The 14447-nt window shown below is 35.3% G+C and overlaps 1 protein-coding gene across 1 annotated transcript; it reads left to right on the forward strand.

Annotated features, from left to right (window-relative positions):
* Nucleotides 1-11365: 11365 nt before the first annotated feature.
* Nucleotides 11366-13508, forward strand: LOC116208868. Its single transcript, XM_031542436.1, has 5 exons — nt 11366-11463; nt 11577-11693; nt 11851-12125; nt 12651-13033; nt 13158-13508. The coding sequence occupies exons 2-5, from the start codon at nt 11584-11586 to the stop codon at nt 13326-13328; spliced, it is 939 nt and encodes a 312-aa protein (XP_031398296.1). The 5' UTR covers nt 11366-11463; nt 11577-11583; the 3' UTR covers nt 13329-13508.
* Nucleotides 13509-14447: the final 939 nt, after the last annotated feature.

Genomic DNA, 14447 nt, shown 5'->3' on the forward strand with positions numbered 1-14447 from the left:
ATACTAAATATGTCATTCTAACATTATATCGGGAAAAGTATATATTTCACCCACTCCCTTTCCTTGCTTTTCTATTTTTACCCACTTTCTTTATTTTTTTCTATTCTCACCAATACCTTTGACTATTTTTCTATTTTAACCCAACACCTTTGATAATTTTTTTTTGTTTTTATTCTTCTGTAACTTTTTTTATTAACTTGAGCTCAGTTGTAAAAAATTGTGGAACATGCTTAAATAAATCGCCACATGACAATTTAATTCTCTATTTGAATTAATGTGAGTCGGATTAACCAAACTGGTTTGATTTATAGCTCTAATTAGTTTCTTTTTTTTTTTTATAATTACTTTGCTCTTGAGAAATTACGTTGTCTTCCTTCCCTCTTCTGCACTAAGGGATTGAGATGAGAATTATTCTAGCTTCGACGACTATAGCTCCATATGCTTCATCTTCAATCTTCGTCTTAGTGAGTGGGGAATCTTTGAAGGTCGGGGAAGTAGGTTTTAATGTTTAATCTCTCTCTCTCTATCTCTCTTTCTGCTCCATTCAAAATCGAAGGGTTTCTTGATGAAATTACGGTTTGGGGATTACTAATATTCATAGGTTATTGCTTGACAGTTGTTGGGGGCTCACAGCATATTCGTGAAGATATTGCACCAACCACGATTGGACAGAGCCAACAACTTAAATTTGATGCAATTGAACAATTATAAACTTTAGAAGTGGATTTTGGCCTTGAAATTATCACTAAAATTCGTCTCTAAAACCCTAGTTTGCCCCATCTTTTCTCAAAACAAAGCAGAGACATGAAGAGGTAATAGATGCAAAGAAGAGAATTAGAAAAACAATGGAAAAAAGAGAACCAAGAGAAGAGAGTATGGAGACCAACGAGCTGTGTGCAGAAGAAACAAGAGGATAGAAAATTGGCTTGGTTTTCATCACTACCCTTGTCGGTTCATTTGATTGTTTTGATTCAATCGATTTGATGCAACCGGTCTAATTTTTGCGGATATAGCACACCAATTTAGCATATTTAACAAAAATGTAACTGAAGGTGAAAATAAAAAAAGGGGCCAAAGGTATTGGGTGAGCATAGAAAAAAAATAAAGAAAGTGGGTGAAAATAGAAAAATAATGAAAGCTATTGGACTAAATGTATAATTTTTCCCATTATATCATGTTATAATTTTTCATTGATTAATAGTACACTATATCAATAATCTGTTCTGATGATCGGGCTAGAGCATCTTCTACATCATGGATAGGATAAGGAATCTCTTGCAGTTTGGGGGCCAGAGTATCTATAGTCTCATAACCTATCTTCTTCTTCTGTAACTTTTTCTCTTAACTTCAGCTGAGCTGTAAAAAATTGTGAGGCCATGCTTAAATAAATAGCCACGTGGCAATTTAATTCTCTATTTGAATTAATGTGAGCTGGATTAACCAAACCGGTTTGATTTATAGGTCTAGTTAGCCTTTTTTAATTACTTTGCTCCTGAGAAATTACGTCGTCTTCCTTCCTTCTTCCACACTAGGCGATTGAGATGAGAATTGTTCTGGCTTCGACGGCTACGACTCCATATGCTTCATCTTCAATCTTCATCTTAGTGCGTGGGGAATATTGGAAGGCCAGGAAGGTAGGTTTTAATCTCTTTCTCCCTGCTCCAATCAAAATTAAAGGGTTTCTTGATGAAATTACGTTTTGGGGGTACTAATATTCGGAGGTTATTACTTGACAACTGTTGGGGGCTCACAACGTATTTGTGAAGATATTGCACTAACCATGATTGGACAAAGCCAACAACTTAATTTTGATGTAATTGAACAATTATAAACTTTAGAGGTAGATTTTGGCCTTGGAATTACCGCCAAATTTCGTCTTTCAAACCCCAATTCACCCAATGTTTTCTCAAAACATAGCAGAGAGATGAAGATATGATAGATGCAGAGAAGAGAATTAGAAAAGCAATGGAGAAAGAAGAACCAAGAGAAGAGAGTATGGAGACCAACGAGTTCTGTGTGCAAAGGATACAAGAGGATGAAACATTGGCTTGATTTTCATCACTGCCCTTGTCGATTCATTTGATTGTTTTGATTCAATCAATATGATGCAACCGGTCTGATTTTTGCGGATATGACACACCAATTTAGCAGATGTAACAGAAAATGTAACTAAAGGTAAAAATAAAGAAGGGGCCAAAGGTATTGGGTGGGAATAGAAAAAAAAAAGTGGGTGAAAATAGAAAAGTAATGAAAGTTATTGGACTAAATGTATAATTTTCTCAATTATATCATGCTATAATTTTTCATTGCTTAACAACACTATATCAATCAGCTGTTCTGATGATCGGGCTAGAGCATCTTCTACATCATGGATAGGATAAGGAATCTCTTGCAGTTTGGGGGCCAGAGTATCTATAGTCTCATAACCTATTTTCTTCTTCTGTAACTTTTTCTATTAACTTCAGCTGAGCTGTAAAAAATTGTGAGGCCATGCTTAAATAAATAGCCACGTGGCAATTTAATTCTCTATTTGAATTAATGTGAGCTGGATTAACCAAACCGATTTGATTTATAGGTCTAGTTAGCCTTTTTTAATTACTTTGCTCCTGAGAAATTACGTCATCTTCTTTCCTTCTTCCACACTAAGCGATTGAGATGAGAATTGTTCTGGCTTCGACGGCTACGACTCCATATGCTTCATCTTCAATCTTCATCTTAGTGCGTGGGGAATATTGGAAGGCCAGGAAGGTAGGTTTTAATCTCTTTCTCCCTGCTCCAATCAAAATTAAAGGGTTTCTTGATGAAATTACGTTTTGGGGGTACTAATATTCGGAGGTTATTACTTGACAACTGTTGGGGGCTCACAACGTATTTGTGAAGATATTGCACTAACCATGATTGGACAAAGCTAACAACTTAATTTTGATGTAACTGAACAATTATAAACTTTAGAGGTAGATTTTGGCCTTGGAATTACCGCCAAATTTCGTCTTTCAAACCCCAATTCACCCAATGTTTTCTCAAAACATAGCAGAGAGATGAAGATATGATAGATGCAGAGAAGAGAATTAGAAAAGCAATGGAGAAAGAAGAACCAAGAGAAGAGAGTATGGAGACCAACGAGTTGTGTGTGCAAAGGAAACAAGATGATGAAACATCGGCTTGATTTTCATCACTGCCCTTGTCGATTCACTTGATTGTTTTGATTCAATCAATATGATGCAACCGGTCTGATTTTTGCGGATATGACACACCAATTTAGCATATTTAACAGAAAATGTAACTAAAGGTAAAAATAAAGAAGGGGCCAAAGGTATTGGGTGGGAATAGAAAAAAAAAGTGGGTGAAAATAGAAAAGTAATGAAAGTTATTGGACTAAATGTATAATTTTCTCAATTATATCATGCTATAATTTTTCATTGATTAACAACACTATATCAATCAGCTGTTCTGATGATCGGGCTAGAGCATCTTCTACATCATGGATAGGATAAGGAATCTCCTGCAGTTTGGGGGCCAGAGAATCTTAACCTATCCTCTTCTTCCATGTGCACATTATCTTCAGAAAGTAGATGGGAAATTCTTCACCCTAAAACAAAAAGAGGGCAAATTCTTCATTCTTTCTGTCCCCCACCTTTCAACTTTCTTAAGATTCCCCACATGCATATATTTTTCCACAAACACATATATAGACGACATATACATGTGTGTATTTCTCTATCAGGCCTTTGGAGTGTCTTCATCAATCCAGAAAGCAAATGCTGGATCCTGCCTTTATTTCGCGGAATTATCATCTATATATGCACACATCCTTATTGTCATCTGCTTATATTATAAGCTGAATAAGCTGACCAAAATTTGGAATATATACAAAATTTATAATTTTGTTAGTCTTTTTTTTCCAATCATAAGAGAGACCCGTGAGCTTAGTACAAAGATGATATATAATGCGAATTAATGGGTACATAAATTCCATCAGTGAGAATCGAGCTCATGGCATCTTAATTCTGAGTCGGCGCCTTGTGCCACTGTTAGGAACGGGCCCAAAAATCATGTCTGGGGGGCAAGACTAAAATTGACATATATATATATATATGTATGAAATTAGATTTAATGTATATAACGCGAAAAGTAGAATTCATTAAAATAAAAAAATAAATTACAAATGTTCTCGACGAGCTCTCATAACCTAAAAGCTATTCAAGATTGTTTTCATTTTCAATGCTACAAAAAATACAAGTAACCAAATAATCGTTTATCCAAGAATCTTCCATCTTATTATGGATGCGATCATCATTGAAAAAAATTATCTTAACCGATGCGGTAGTAACAACTAATATCAAATCCCAATCTCATAAGTAGGTAGACGAGTGGATACAAAAAATACCTTCTTGTAACAACCAACTTATGTGAAAGATTTCCGATACTTTTCATGTTCGAGAACTCTTCATACGACCTCATACGAAGAATGTAAGTTTCGAGTTGATTCTTAATATCATGTAAATTTGAATTCTATATTCTTAAAAACTACAAAGAAATAATATATTAAAATTACTAAAATTTTTCTGTAACCTACTAAATTCAAGTTTATTGTCGATAAATATTTGAAAAGATAAGCCTACCGAAAAAAATATTTGAGAAGACATTTTATTCTTGAAACATGATTATTTATTAATATTCTTGGAAATTTCTAAAATATAAAATCTTTTCTTTTCAATTAAGAGAGGTAATTTAACTAGATTTGTGAAAAAAATTGGGACAAATCACATATATCTCAAGAGTTTTGTTTTGGCATCTGATTTATGGTTTTTTTTTCTTTCTTCTTTTGGCGAGATTTGAGGGCGGAGGGGAGCATTTACTTGGGCAGTCAGATCGAATAAAATAATATACTATTCTAGAGGAACTTACTATAGTTATGGGGTTTTTACTTAGAATTTTATATATTTTTAAAGGTGACAAGGTGAATTTTGGGAATCTCAGGGGGGCATATGCCCCCCTAAAAGGGCTGTGGCCCCCGTCCCGAGTCATTGTACTAAAATCCCTCCCTCGTTAGCCTTTTCAATATATATAGACAATCAGTTTCCTCTGTTGAATAACTTGGAAAATTTTGAAGGAAAAAAAAAACTTGGGAAATTGTCTTTTGATTTAAAAGGGGTAATGGTCTAATACAATAAATTAAAAATTCTAAATATTTAATAAAGAGATACAGATAGTTTTACCGAAATATCAAATTTAAGATTTCTTGATCACTAAATGAGGGCGTGCGTTATCGCACTACACCCTATTTGATATAACTTGAGAAATTGCTGAGCATAAAACCCGGTGAGTTTAAATATAAGGCAAATATTCCCCGAGTTGCCGATTAAATAAACTAATCTTCCATATATAGATACGTATCAAAAACTGCAGTGAAATAATGAGCAAACTGCTTTTCATTTATACGTTAATACTTTAGTCAGTAGATATATATCTTCAAAACGGGATCGTTGTCATACAAAATATATCTCGTCCATGACTGTAATTTGTTATGAATTAGAGATTCCTATATGGTCGATAAAATTCGAACTTCAAATATACTATATATATGACACTGATTCAACCTTTTTTTTCCCAGTAAATCAATGAATGTTCATTAATAACAAAAACAAATACATGGTAAAATGTTCAAGAGAAAGATTATAAGGACATAAAAATACAACAGATTCATTGGGATCACTGCAAAGGAAAAGTACAATGTGATAAGAGCATATTCAATAAACATAGATACAATTGCATAAATTTTTCTAGTTTGTATGTTTGCTCTCGACTTCTTGCGATAACTCTACGTGGATCCTAGTCAATACTAAGAAGCAGAGCCTGATGCAATTCATGTAGAGGCTACTGATCTGCGAAAACAGATGAGCATGGCAATACATATGATTTAGCCTTATATGCATATTATATACATATATCACATTACATGATTATCGAGTAATTTCCCATTAATATCAGGTTAATCTTTTGGGGAAAAGCCGAGAGCACTTATAAAAGTTACGATGTGACAGGCACCACTCTCTCGTTGTGCTCTCGATATGCTCACGCCACCTTCCTCATGTCATCTCCATCCCTTTGTGTAATAGCAATGTATAATCTCCCCACAAAGATGATGCCAAGATTTAGAGCGTTTGATTTTAGAGCTGAATTGAGTTGAATTTTGATTTTAATTAATTTGTAATGATTGTGATGTTGAATTATGAGAAAAAGTATGAAAAAATAATAAATAGTTGAAAAAAAATAATGATTGTATTGTTGAATTGAGAAAAAAATAATGAATAGTTGAGAGAATTTATTATTAAAAATTAAATTAAATGGTTAAAAAAATTGAAGAAAAATAAAAAAGTAATAATTGTATTGTTGACTTTTATTGTATAGTGAGTAGAGTTAAAGTTATAGTTAAAATTTTAAAATCAAATTGCGAAATCAAACGGCCGTAACATCTACATAAAATTATACATATCTTTCCGAGTCCATATAACCCTTAACAATTTAAGCATGTGAAGATTATTATTATGGCATAACGTTAAAGGCTGGTGATCGAATCTTATAACTAATTAAGCAGTTAATTTGCATGGCTTTCCATCTGGATTGAAGGAAACGGAAGGAAATGAAAGGGAGAGAGGAAAATTTGTACGGAATTTTTTTCAAAGATTCTCTCCCTTTTACCCATATCCAAACAAGTTATAAATGTTATAACGCCTTAACTAAGGATTCCGACCCAATCAAAATAGAACATCGTTACCCTTGTACCCAGGCCTCAGCTTAATTTGGTTAGCTAGCCGAACTTTTCCAGTGTGTTTGGTTTTAGAGTTAGATAGAGTTGAGTTTTGATTTTAATTGGGTTGTAATGATTGTGTTGTTGAATTATGAGAAAAAAAGTGAAAAAGTAATGTATAGTTGAGAGAATTTAATATTAAAAATTGAATTAAATAGTTAAAAAAATTGAAGAAAATAGAAAAAGTAATAATTGTATTGTTGACTTTTATTGTGTAATAAGTAGAGTTAAAGTTAGAGTTAAAATTTTATGAGGTGTTTGATTTCAGAGTTAAAGTACATTTGATTTTGATTGTGGAAAATGACAAATGTTGTGTAGTGTGTTAAGTTAAAGTTAAAGTTAAAATTTTTGACTTGAAAAATATGTATTTTTGTTGTGTAGTAAATTGAGTTAAAATTAAAGTTAAAATTTTTGTGATTTTAATCCTGAAAATACACGGGCCTGACGACCGTAAGACCAAACGGACTGTTCAAGTGCAAGTGGATCAAGGAGTTTGCACATATGCATCCGAAGATCAGTTCATGCATCCTCCTAATAAAGTTTAAACTCTTATTTTTGGATTAAAAGAGGAGTTCATGAGGGCGCATGTAGAGAATCTATCTATACTATTATATAAAATCAAAGCATTTTCGTATGGTGTCACTTTTTATTCTTTAAAATACCACAAAATATTATTTTAATTAATTACAATAACTATATTTCATAAAATTTAGTAATTTTATCAAATAACTTCTAATTTCGCTGACTCACTTTCTTCTTCACCTCACGCACTCTCTCTCTATTTTGTCAATTGTCTGCCTTCTCATTTTCCTTTTTTTTAACCGGAGCGTACCGCAGGTGCGTTCATCTAGTAGATGATTAAAAAAGAAATGAGAGACTCGAATCCATCACTTCAAAGATTTTCGCATCTTAGAAAAATAGATATGTTTTGTCTAGCGGTTCACTTTACTCTCAATATGTCTGACAAGTGTTATCTTCATTTTTATTTTTTTTTGTGAATGAGGGGGCCGAAGCCCTGACATCTTCTATTTATCGACAAGTAAGAAAGAGATTCGCTTAATTTATATTAATTAATATTTAACACGATTCCTAAACATATATATATTCATAATATTTCTTTTGGCGTAAAAGGGGGCATAAGCCCAAGAAATCAACTAGCTCGAACAAAGATGAGGCATGGACCATCCAAATAACATAACATCTTTCCTATAGTAAAATGGAGCCAATCCCATCAGGAGTTTGGACGAATAAATACTCACCTTTTTTGGATTTATAGAGAGCTCTTTACTGGCCAGGTCGCCCTCTATGAGTTCTTCTACAAAAAGTGTGAAGAACCACACAATTTCTTTTTATTATTATTTTTTGGCACTTTAAGGAGTTTGCTTTTTATATTACAACTAACCAACTAGTAATAACACACCAGCTCCTCTTTTTTTTTTTTTTTTTTAATAAGAGACGGGTCTTAGCCCAAGCTTGAGACCAAGAGGTCTTATGTTACCTGTGTGGAACTTGATGTACTCTTATATTTCCCCTTGTATCTATCCCCTTCTAACCCTATACTCATTTTTAACCCTGAAAAAAGAAGAAGAAGAAGAAGGAAGTTCAAAAGCATGCATGGACCACGATAACATCTCCAAACAAACAAGAGTTCTATAGCCCACCACCAGGACAGACACTAAAACGATGTACTCCTAATTATAAGAGTGACAGCGCATGACGATTCCCCAATCAATCCGCACACTTGCATATGATTACCCTCGTGATAGGTGCGCTTCACTACCACCGTCCCAGTCACATTGAAGAATCTCCCTGATGTCCCGATGAAAATGACACCACAGTCCAGCCCCTCCCTTCCCACCAAAATTAGTGCATATATATATCGCTCCCGAGATCACACTTCTCATCGACACATACCATTTAAAGAAAAGGCAGGTAGGAGAGCAACACTCCTCATTCTCAGGCGTCTGACTTCTCCACTGTTTGTAGCCGGCCGACATGTCTTCTATTGCTGCAAACTGTGCTCCGGCCTACGTGATGCAGAAGCGCCAGGAAGAGAAGCTGGTGAAGATGGCAACTGAAGAGGAGAGATCATCAGCAATGTTTGACAGTGGAAAGAATGCTGCAGAGGAGGAGGAGGAGGAGAACACTGGTGACTCATCATCAACAACAATGGCAGATAATAAGAAGAACAAGACGAAGAAGGTTCGCCCAACAACTGGGAAATAATAGTCCCTCCGAAAAATAAATAAATAAATCTCAAATCTGAGATATGAACTTAATAATGACACTCATCTATGGCATTATAAAGTTGTTTGTCTCAGTTCCTCTCTCTCTCTCTCTCTCCCTCTTACTGTGTAAGACGCATGCTATGTGTTATTTACGTGTTACAGACTGTAATGTATAAATATCTAGCATGTATCTTTGTGGGTAATTTGTTGGCACTTAATTACGGTTAATTACTGACATCATTGTTGCTTCTTTACAAGGTATAAAGTCATGATCCAAACCGACATGAGTTGGCTCAAGCGATTTGGTATTTGTTCCCCTTAAATAATTAGGTTTCGGGTTCGAGTATTGTGAATATTGAAAAAAATCCATATTGGAAGAGATTTATCTCTTAGGGGACTGACTTGACTCGAATTGGATTAGTCGGCATTCACGGGGCTTTCTAATATCAAGGTTCATACCTAAAATAAAAAAAATCATGATCTGACTGAAATTCGGGTTGACAATCGGTGTCGTGTCGTGTTGTGTCTATATGGGTTGGGTGTAAACGGTTTAGTGTAAAAAATATCTAAATCCGAACATGACACGTTTATTAAACGTGTCAAAAATTAAAAATCCGGACACGACCCGTTTATTCTAAGATTGACACTGATCTACGTACTTAACCCGTTTAATTTAGCGTGTCTAATTGTGTACGTGTAGCCATACCTACACGATACAACATGAATACTTAAAATGAATTCATCCCTGCAATATTTACATGATTAAAAACGACCAACACAATTTGAAACCAACTAAATTATAAATGCAATATAATTATACAAAATCAGCATAATAAAGTACTAATAAACAAAACCACACTCACTATCCAATGAAAATATCACAACATACTTGATCTAAGTTCACGAGTCAAAGACTAATGGCCTCATAAATGGGTAAATAAGTTAATAGGTTCACTAACATCATAAAACACCTTTAACTAAATGGAGATTCATATTTATACGGGTTATATGAGTTGAACCCGTTAAAACACTATTATTTATACGGATTATGTGGGTTCGACTCTTTTAGACTGAAAATACGTTTAGTCAAATCAGAACCCGTTTAATTTTGTGTTGTATCTATGTCGTATTATTGTGTTATGTCAGAAAATACTAGCCCTATCTGGTATTCATAACATATAGTATCAACTCCTCAATCGGGACGACTCCAAAATGTGTAAATCATAGTAGTCTCCCTCGTGCTAATTTCATCCGGCCGCAGTTTATATACTTGAGCAGGGCATTCTAGATTTTTTTCATTTTATTCTATTTTTAATTCTTTTTTCATTTTTGATTTTTTCTATTATGACGTGCAAGGGCCTTTACGTAAGCCCATGAATTGCCAGCCATTCGGTAACAATTGCCCACATCTACGTATTTACTTTTGCTGATTGGTCAAAAACAAAATTATTTTCGGTAAAACACAAAATTATTTTCCAATGATAAGTGAAAAATGGATTTTGACTTCGGAAGAGGATTTTTCCGAATATGTCATATTTCCTAAACGGGGTTCAAATTATTGAGACGAGAAAGGAAATTATTTTTTGTCCTTTCCTTTTATAAATGGAACATTGATTTTGACATTTCTACGTCCAGCATGCATTTCAGCAATATTCAGTCCAAGATCTTATAGTAAACGTAACAATTAAAACTTCATTGCCATCTTAATAAACTTCTTATTCTTTTGTGGAACTACTTCCTGAAACCTGTTTTGAAGTTTTCTTCAGTTCTTTAGAGGTCGAAGATCATCACACTACATGGAAGGAGGATGAATTGTTGGTGTTGTGACAATAATCAATGGGCTTAACTGTCTCTTATACGCCTGTGGATGTGACATGTGAGACACTACATCTGCAACGATAGAGTCGACAGTTGGATAGAAAATTATAAGATTTAATGACTTAAACGACTAACTATAAGAGTTAACCGTTACTTTATCAACCCTGTAATCTAACTATTCTTCTTACCTGAGGTTTCGCAATATACAGTTAAACAAGGCCACGGGGAAGTCTTCAAAATATCTTAAGCTATTGACGATTTATTTTTATAATATATTTTTCCCATTAAATAGTAAATAATTTGGATCATTAACAAATAGAATTACAAAGAATTTGAAATTACCAGCTAATTTCACTCAAAAAGAAAAATTACCAGTTAATCTTGAATTCAAGTGTTACCAAAAAGGGAGGTATAAATTTCATTTAATATTAGCTTACAAGGGGTGTTGCAACTGGACAAAATGATGACTCAGACCCTAAACAAACAGCCAAAAGAGAGATTTAATTTGTTGTAATCTATTTATTAAAAGGCTCCAAACAATCTCCATTTCTTCCTCACCATGAACCCTAATTGGATCAAATTGGACCGATTAGTCTCTTCCTTCTGGTAATGATAGGTCTAATTTCTCCTCCACAGCCTTCAACTCATGATGTACTCAATAGCCTTTCTTGTGTGATTCCTCTCATCTTAAAAGAATTATATATGTTTCATTGTCGCAGATCAACCATGTTCGGCGGAAATACAGTTATGCGTCCTCATGGAAGCATCACTCAGATCTTCAAGTTTGAATGTGCGGCGTTGGTTCTGTTGAACTTCGATGAGAACAAAACCTTAAGGTACTATATGCTTGGATTACATAAATTTCCTGTTCCGTCCAGGAACACTTCATTTTTTTCATTGTTCATATTAAATAATTTGTGCTCATTGATCATCAAAAACAAAACACTCTGAACATGACTTAGTAAGGTGTAACTGATTCTGGCATTTGTGAAGTTTTCTCCGGCTAGGGGAGTTCGTGATCAGGCTGATAATCAAAAGCACCAGCAGCATTTTGATGACCACCTGTCGTGTCCGAGACTTCAAGTGGCTTATCGCGAAGGATGCCCCAATCATTAGGCTTGGGCAGAGGAGCTTTGCCTTCGTGATGCCCGGGCTAGTCTATGGATTGCAGTTTGCTCCATTTTGCAGTGAGGACACCATCGGGACTCTTGAGAGGGTCTTGTTGAGGTTTTCGGACTACAGTGACTTACTTTGCGAGGGAAGGCAAGGTAAATGCAGTGATTTTTTGAGAAAATGATGAATTGCGTAGACACGGAATTCCTAGTTCGGAAGTCATTTTTGTTGATATCCATCTTATGTAAGTTTTGTGTTCATCCATCCACCATTATAACCAGATAGGTATAAATTTATTTCCATATAGTTTGATTTCGCGATTAGCCTTGAAGATGGAAAAGATGTTACATAATGTTGGATTCGACCTCAAAATTGGTCGAAATTGAAGTGCGCTATTATGCATACATGTATATATAAATGGCTTTGGCACGTAATCTGTGTAGATTCATACATATATGTAGAGACAGAATGGACCCAGGAGTAGACTTAAGGGGGGCGAGATCCTTAAGGGGGGCAAACGGTGAGATAATTTTTCTGAGTTAGGAGGAGCGAGTATAAGGAATTTCATCAAAATTCGAATGGAGGGAGGGGTGACTGCCCACTTAGCCCCCTCGATCCATCCCTGTATACAGGTAATAAAATTTCAAATGATATACATACTAACGTGAAAGTTTCTACAGCTTATCCTTACCGAGATAATGACCTGAACTTCTGGACGAACATCCGTCCCCAAATCGAAGAGATCTGCCGCCCCAAGCTCAGCCGATTCGGCCACCTCTTTGGGAGGTCACCCTTCCCCGGGGGCAACAGTGCCGTGAGCAACCTGCTGAGGGCCATTCGAACATGTGCAGCCACCAGAATCATTGCCGATGCGATGCTCACGGGCTTTCTGAAGTCTATCCACATCTCCATCCTCGACACCAGGCGGCTCAGGGAGCGAGCAAGGAGGATCCATGTCATTGGCTCCGAAGAGGCATCGGCTTCCATTGAAGTAGTCTCCAACATCGTGCAGGCCCTCGAGATGATCTGGATGCAGTCTACGTCGCCAGAGAACTCATCACAGGTATATTATATGTGTGCATATTCATTTATATATGCTAGTTGTTCACGAAGTTAAACACTCGCATAGTCATATATAAATACATAACCAATAAACAATCCTATAGCGAATCGGCCATATGATGCAGGGCCATCTAGCGACTGAGTTGCAAGGTGAACTTGTATCGATTCCTCCGAGGCAGTTGCCGTTTAAGCATTGGAAGTTGAACGAGGCGGGGATGTCCATCTTCGTCCATAACCCGACTAATCCCCCGGGGCAGCAGGCAGGCAGAGAAGCCATGTTCGCTACTGAAAATTAGCAGCTGGAGTGATTAATCATCTTAAAATAAAGAGCAAAACAGGATTAACGTATAATTCTCATAAGTCTTTACAGAATGAGAAGTTACTCATGCTCCTTTGGAGATAATGTATCCGTAATTTGCCATATGCGACTAGCTATAGCGTGTAGCTGAATTAAATAATTATGATGAAGTTAACTATTGCTTGATTTATTTAGAGGGCGATGGGAGATTCTATAATCACTATTTTATTATTTTAAGTAGAAATCGTATTTAGAGAAAAAAATTTAAACCATAACAAAAAAATTTGAATATGGCACATCTACGACTGATATCTATCTAACTCATAAAATGTTAAGGCCCAAATTAGTCCTAACTCTTAATCTTAATAGGATGTCAAAATTTTGAGTGATTGAGCCCGTTTCCGACCCAAAATATTAAACTATGAAATAATGGTATTCAATCCTTATAATTCAAATTTCTCTTTGTATATTTCTAACGCGTGAGATTATATAATCCTTCAAATAATCAATAGCCTAGTCACTCTTTCTCTGTCGTTGCCACGGCACTCATCAACATCCATCTTAGAGGTCCAAGGCCACTAGGTCTCCAGGACGTAAACGAGCAGTCCCATAACTCATATATCCATCAAATTGTGTGCATTAATGTGAAATCAGCGTGATCAGTTAAACTTGATTTATTTCATAAGTTACTGGTAGGTATAGCTACTTTAATTACTATTGACTAGCTTCCATCTTGTCCTCGTGCCACGATAAATAAAATAAATATAAATATATGTATGTGTCGTATCACATGATGGCCCCAGTTGAGTACATTAAAAAAAAAAAATTATGTACACACGTATATATATATATGTGATATTTCCCATCCACATGGAAGATACAATATCACGTTCATAATATAAGAAAAAAATAGAACGAATTAAGCACAACCTCACAAGCACATTGGCAGGGGCCCGCGTGGACCGAGATACGAACCTCAATGGAGTTTAATCGGGTGGCTAAGGGGCTCCATCACATATATCACAAAGTAAAAAGTTGTGAGTCTTCTAATACGATACTGATATTTAAACAAAATTAGTCTTAATCATGAATAGATTAAAGATATTGGTGGATCGTT

The sequence above is a fragment of the Punica granatum genome, chromosome 5 (assembly GCF_007655135.1).
Source record: "Punica granatum isolate Tunisia-2019 chromosome 5, ASM765513v2, whole genome shotgun sequence".
Lineage (NCBI taxonomy): Eukaryota > Viridiplantae > Streptophyta > Magnoliopsida > Myrtales > Lythraceae > Punica > Punica granatum.

Bases quoted from the DNA above. Each gene is read 5' to 3' on its own strand.
- LOC116208868 (XM_031542436.1), top strand. From the start codon at position 11,584: ATGTTCGGCGGAAATACAGTTATGCGTCCTCATGGAAGCATCACTCAG. The intron at 11,694-11,850 runs GTACTATATGCT...GCATTTGTGAAG, and splicing joins GATGAGAACAAAACCTTAAG to TTTTCTCCGGCTAGGGGAGT. The intron at 13,034-13,157 runs GTATATTATATG...CATATGATGCAG, and splicing joins CGCCAGAGAACTCATCACAG to GGCCATCTAGCGACTGAGTT.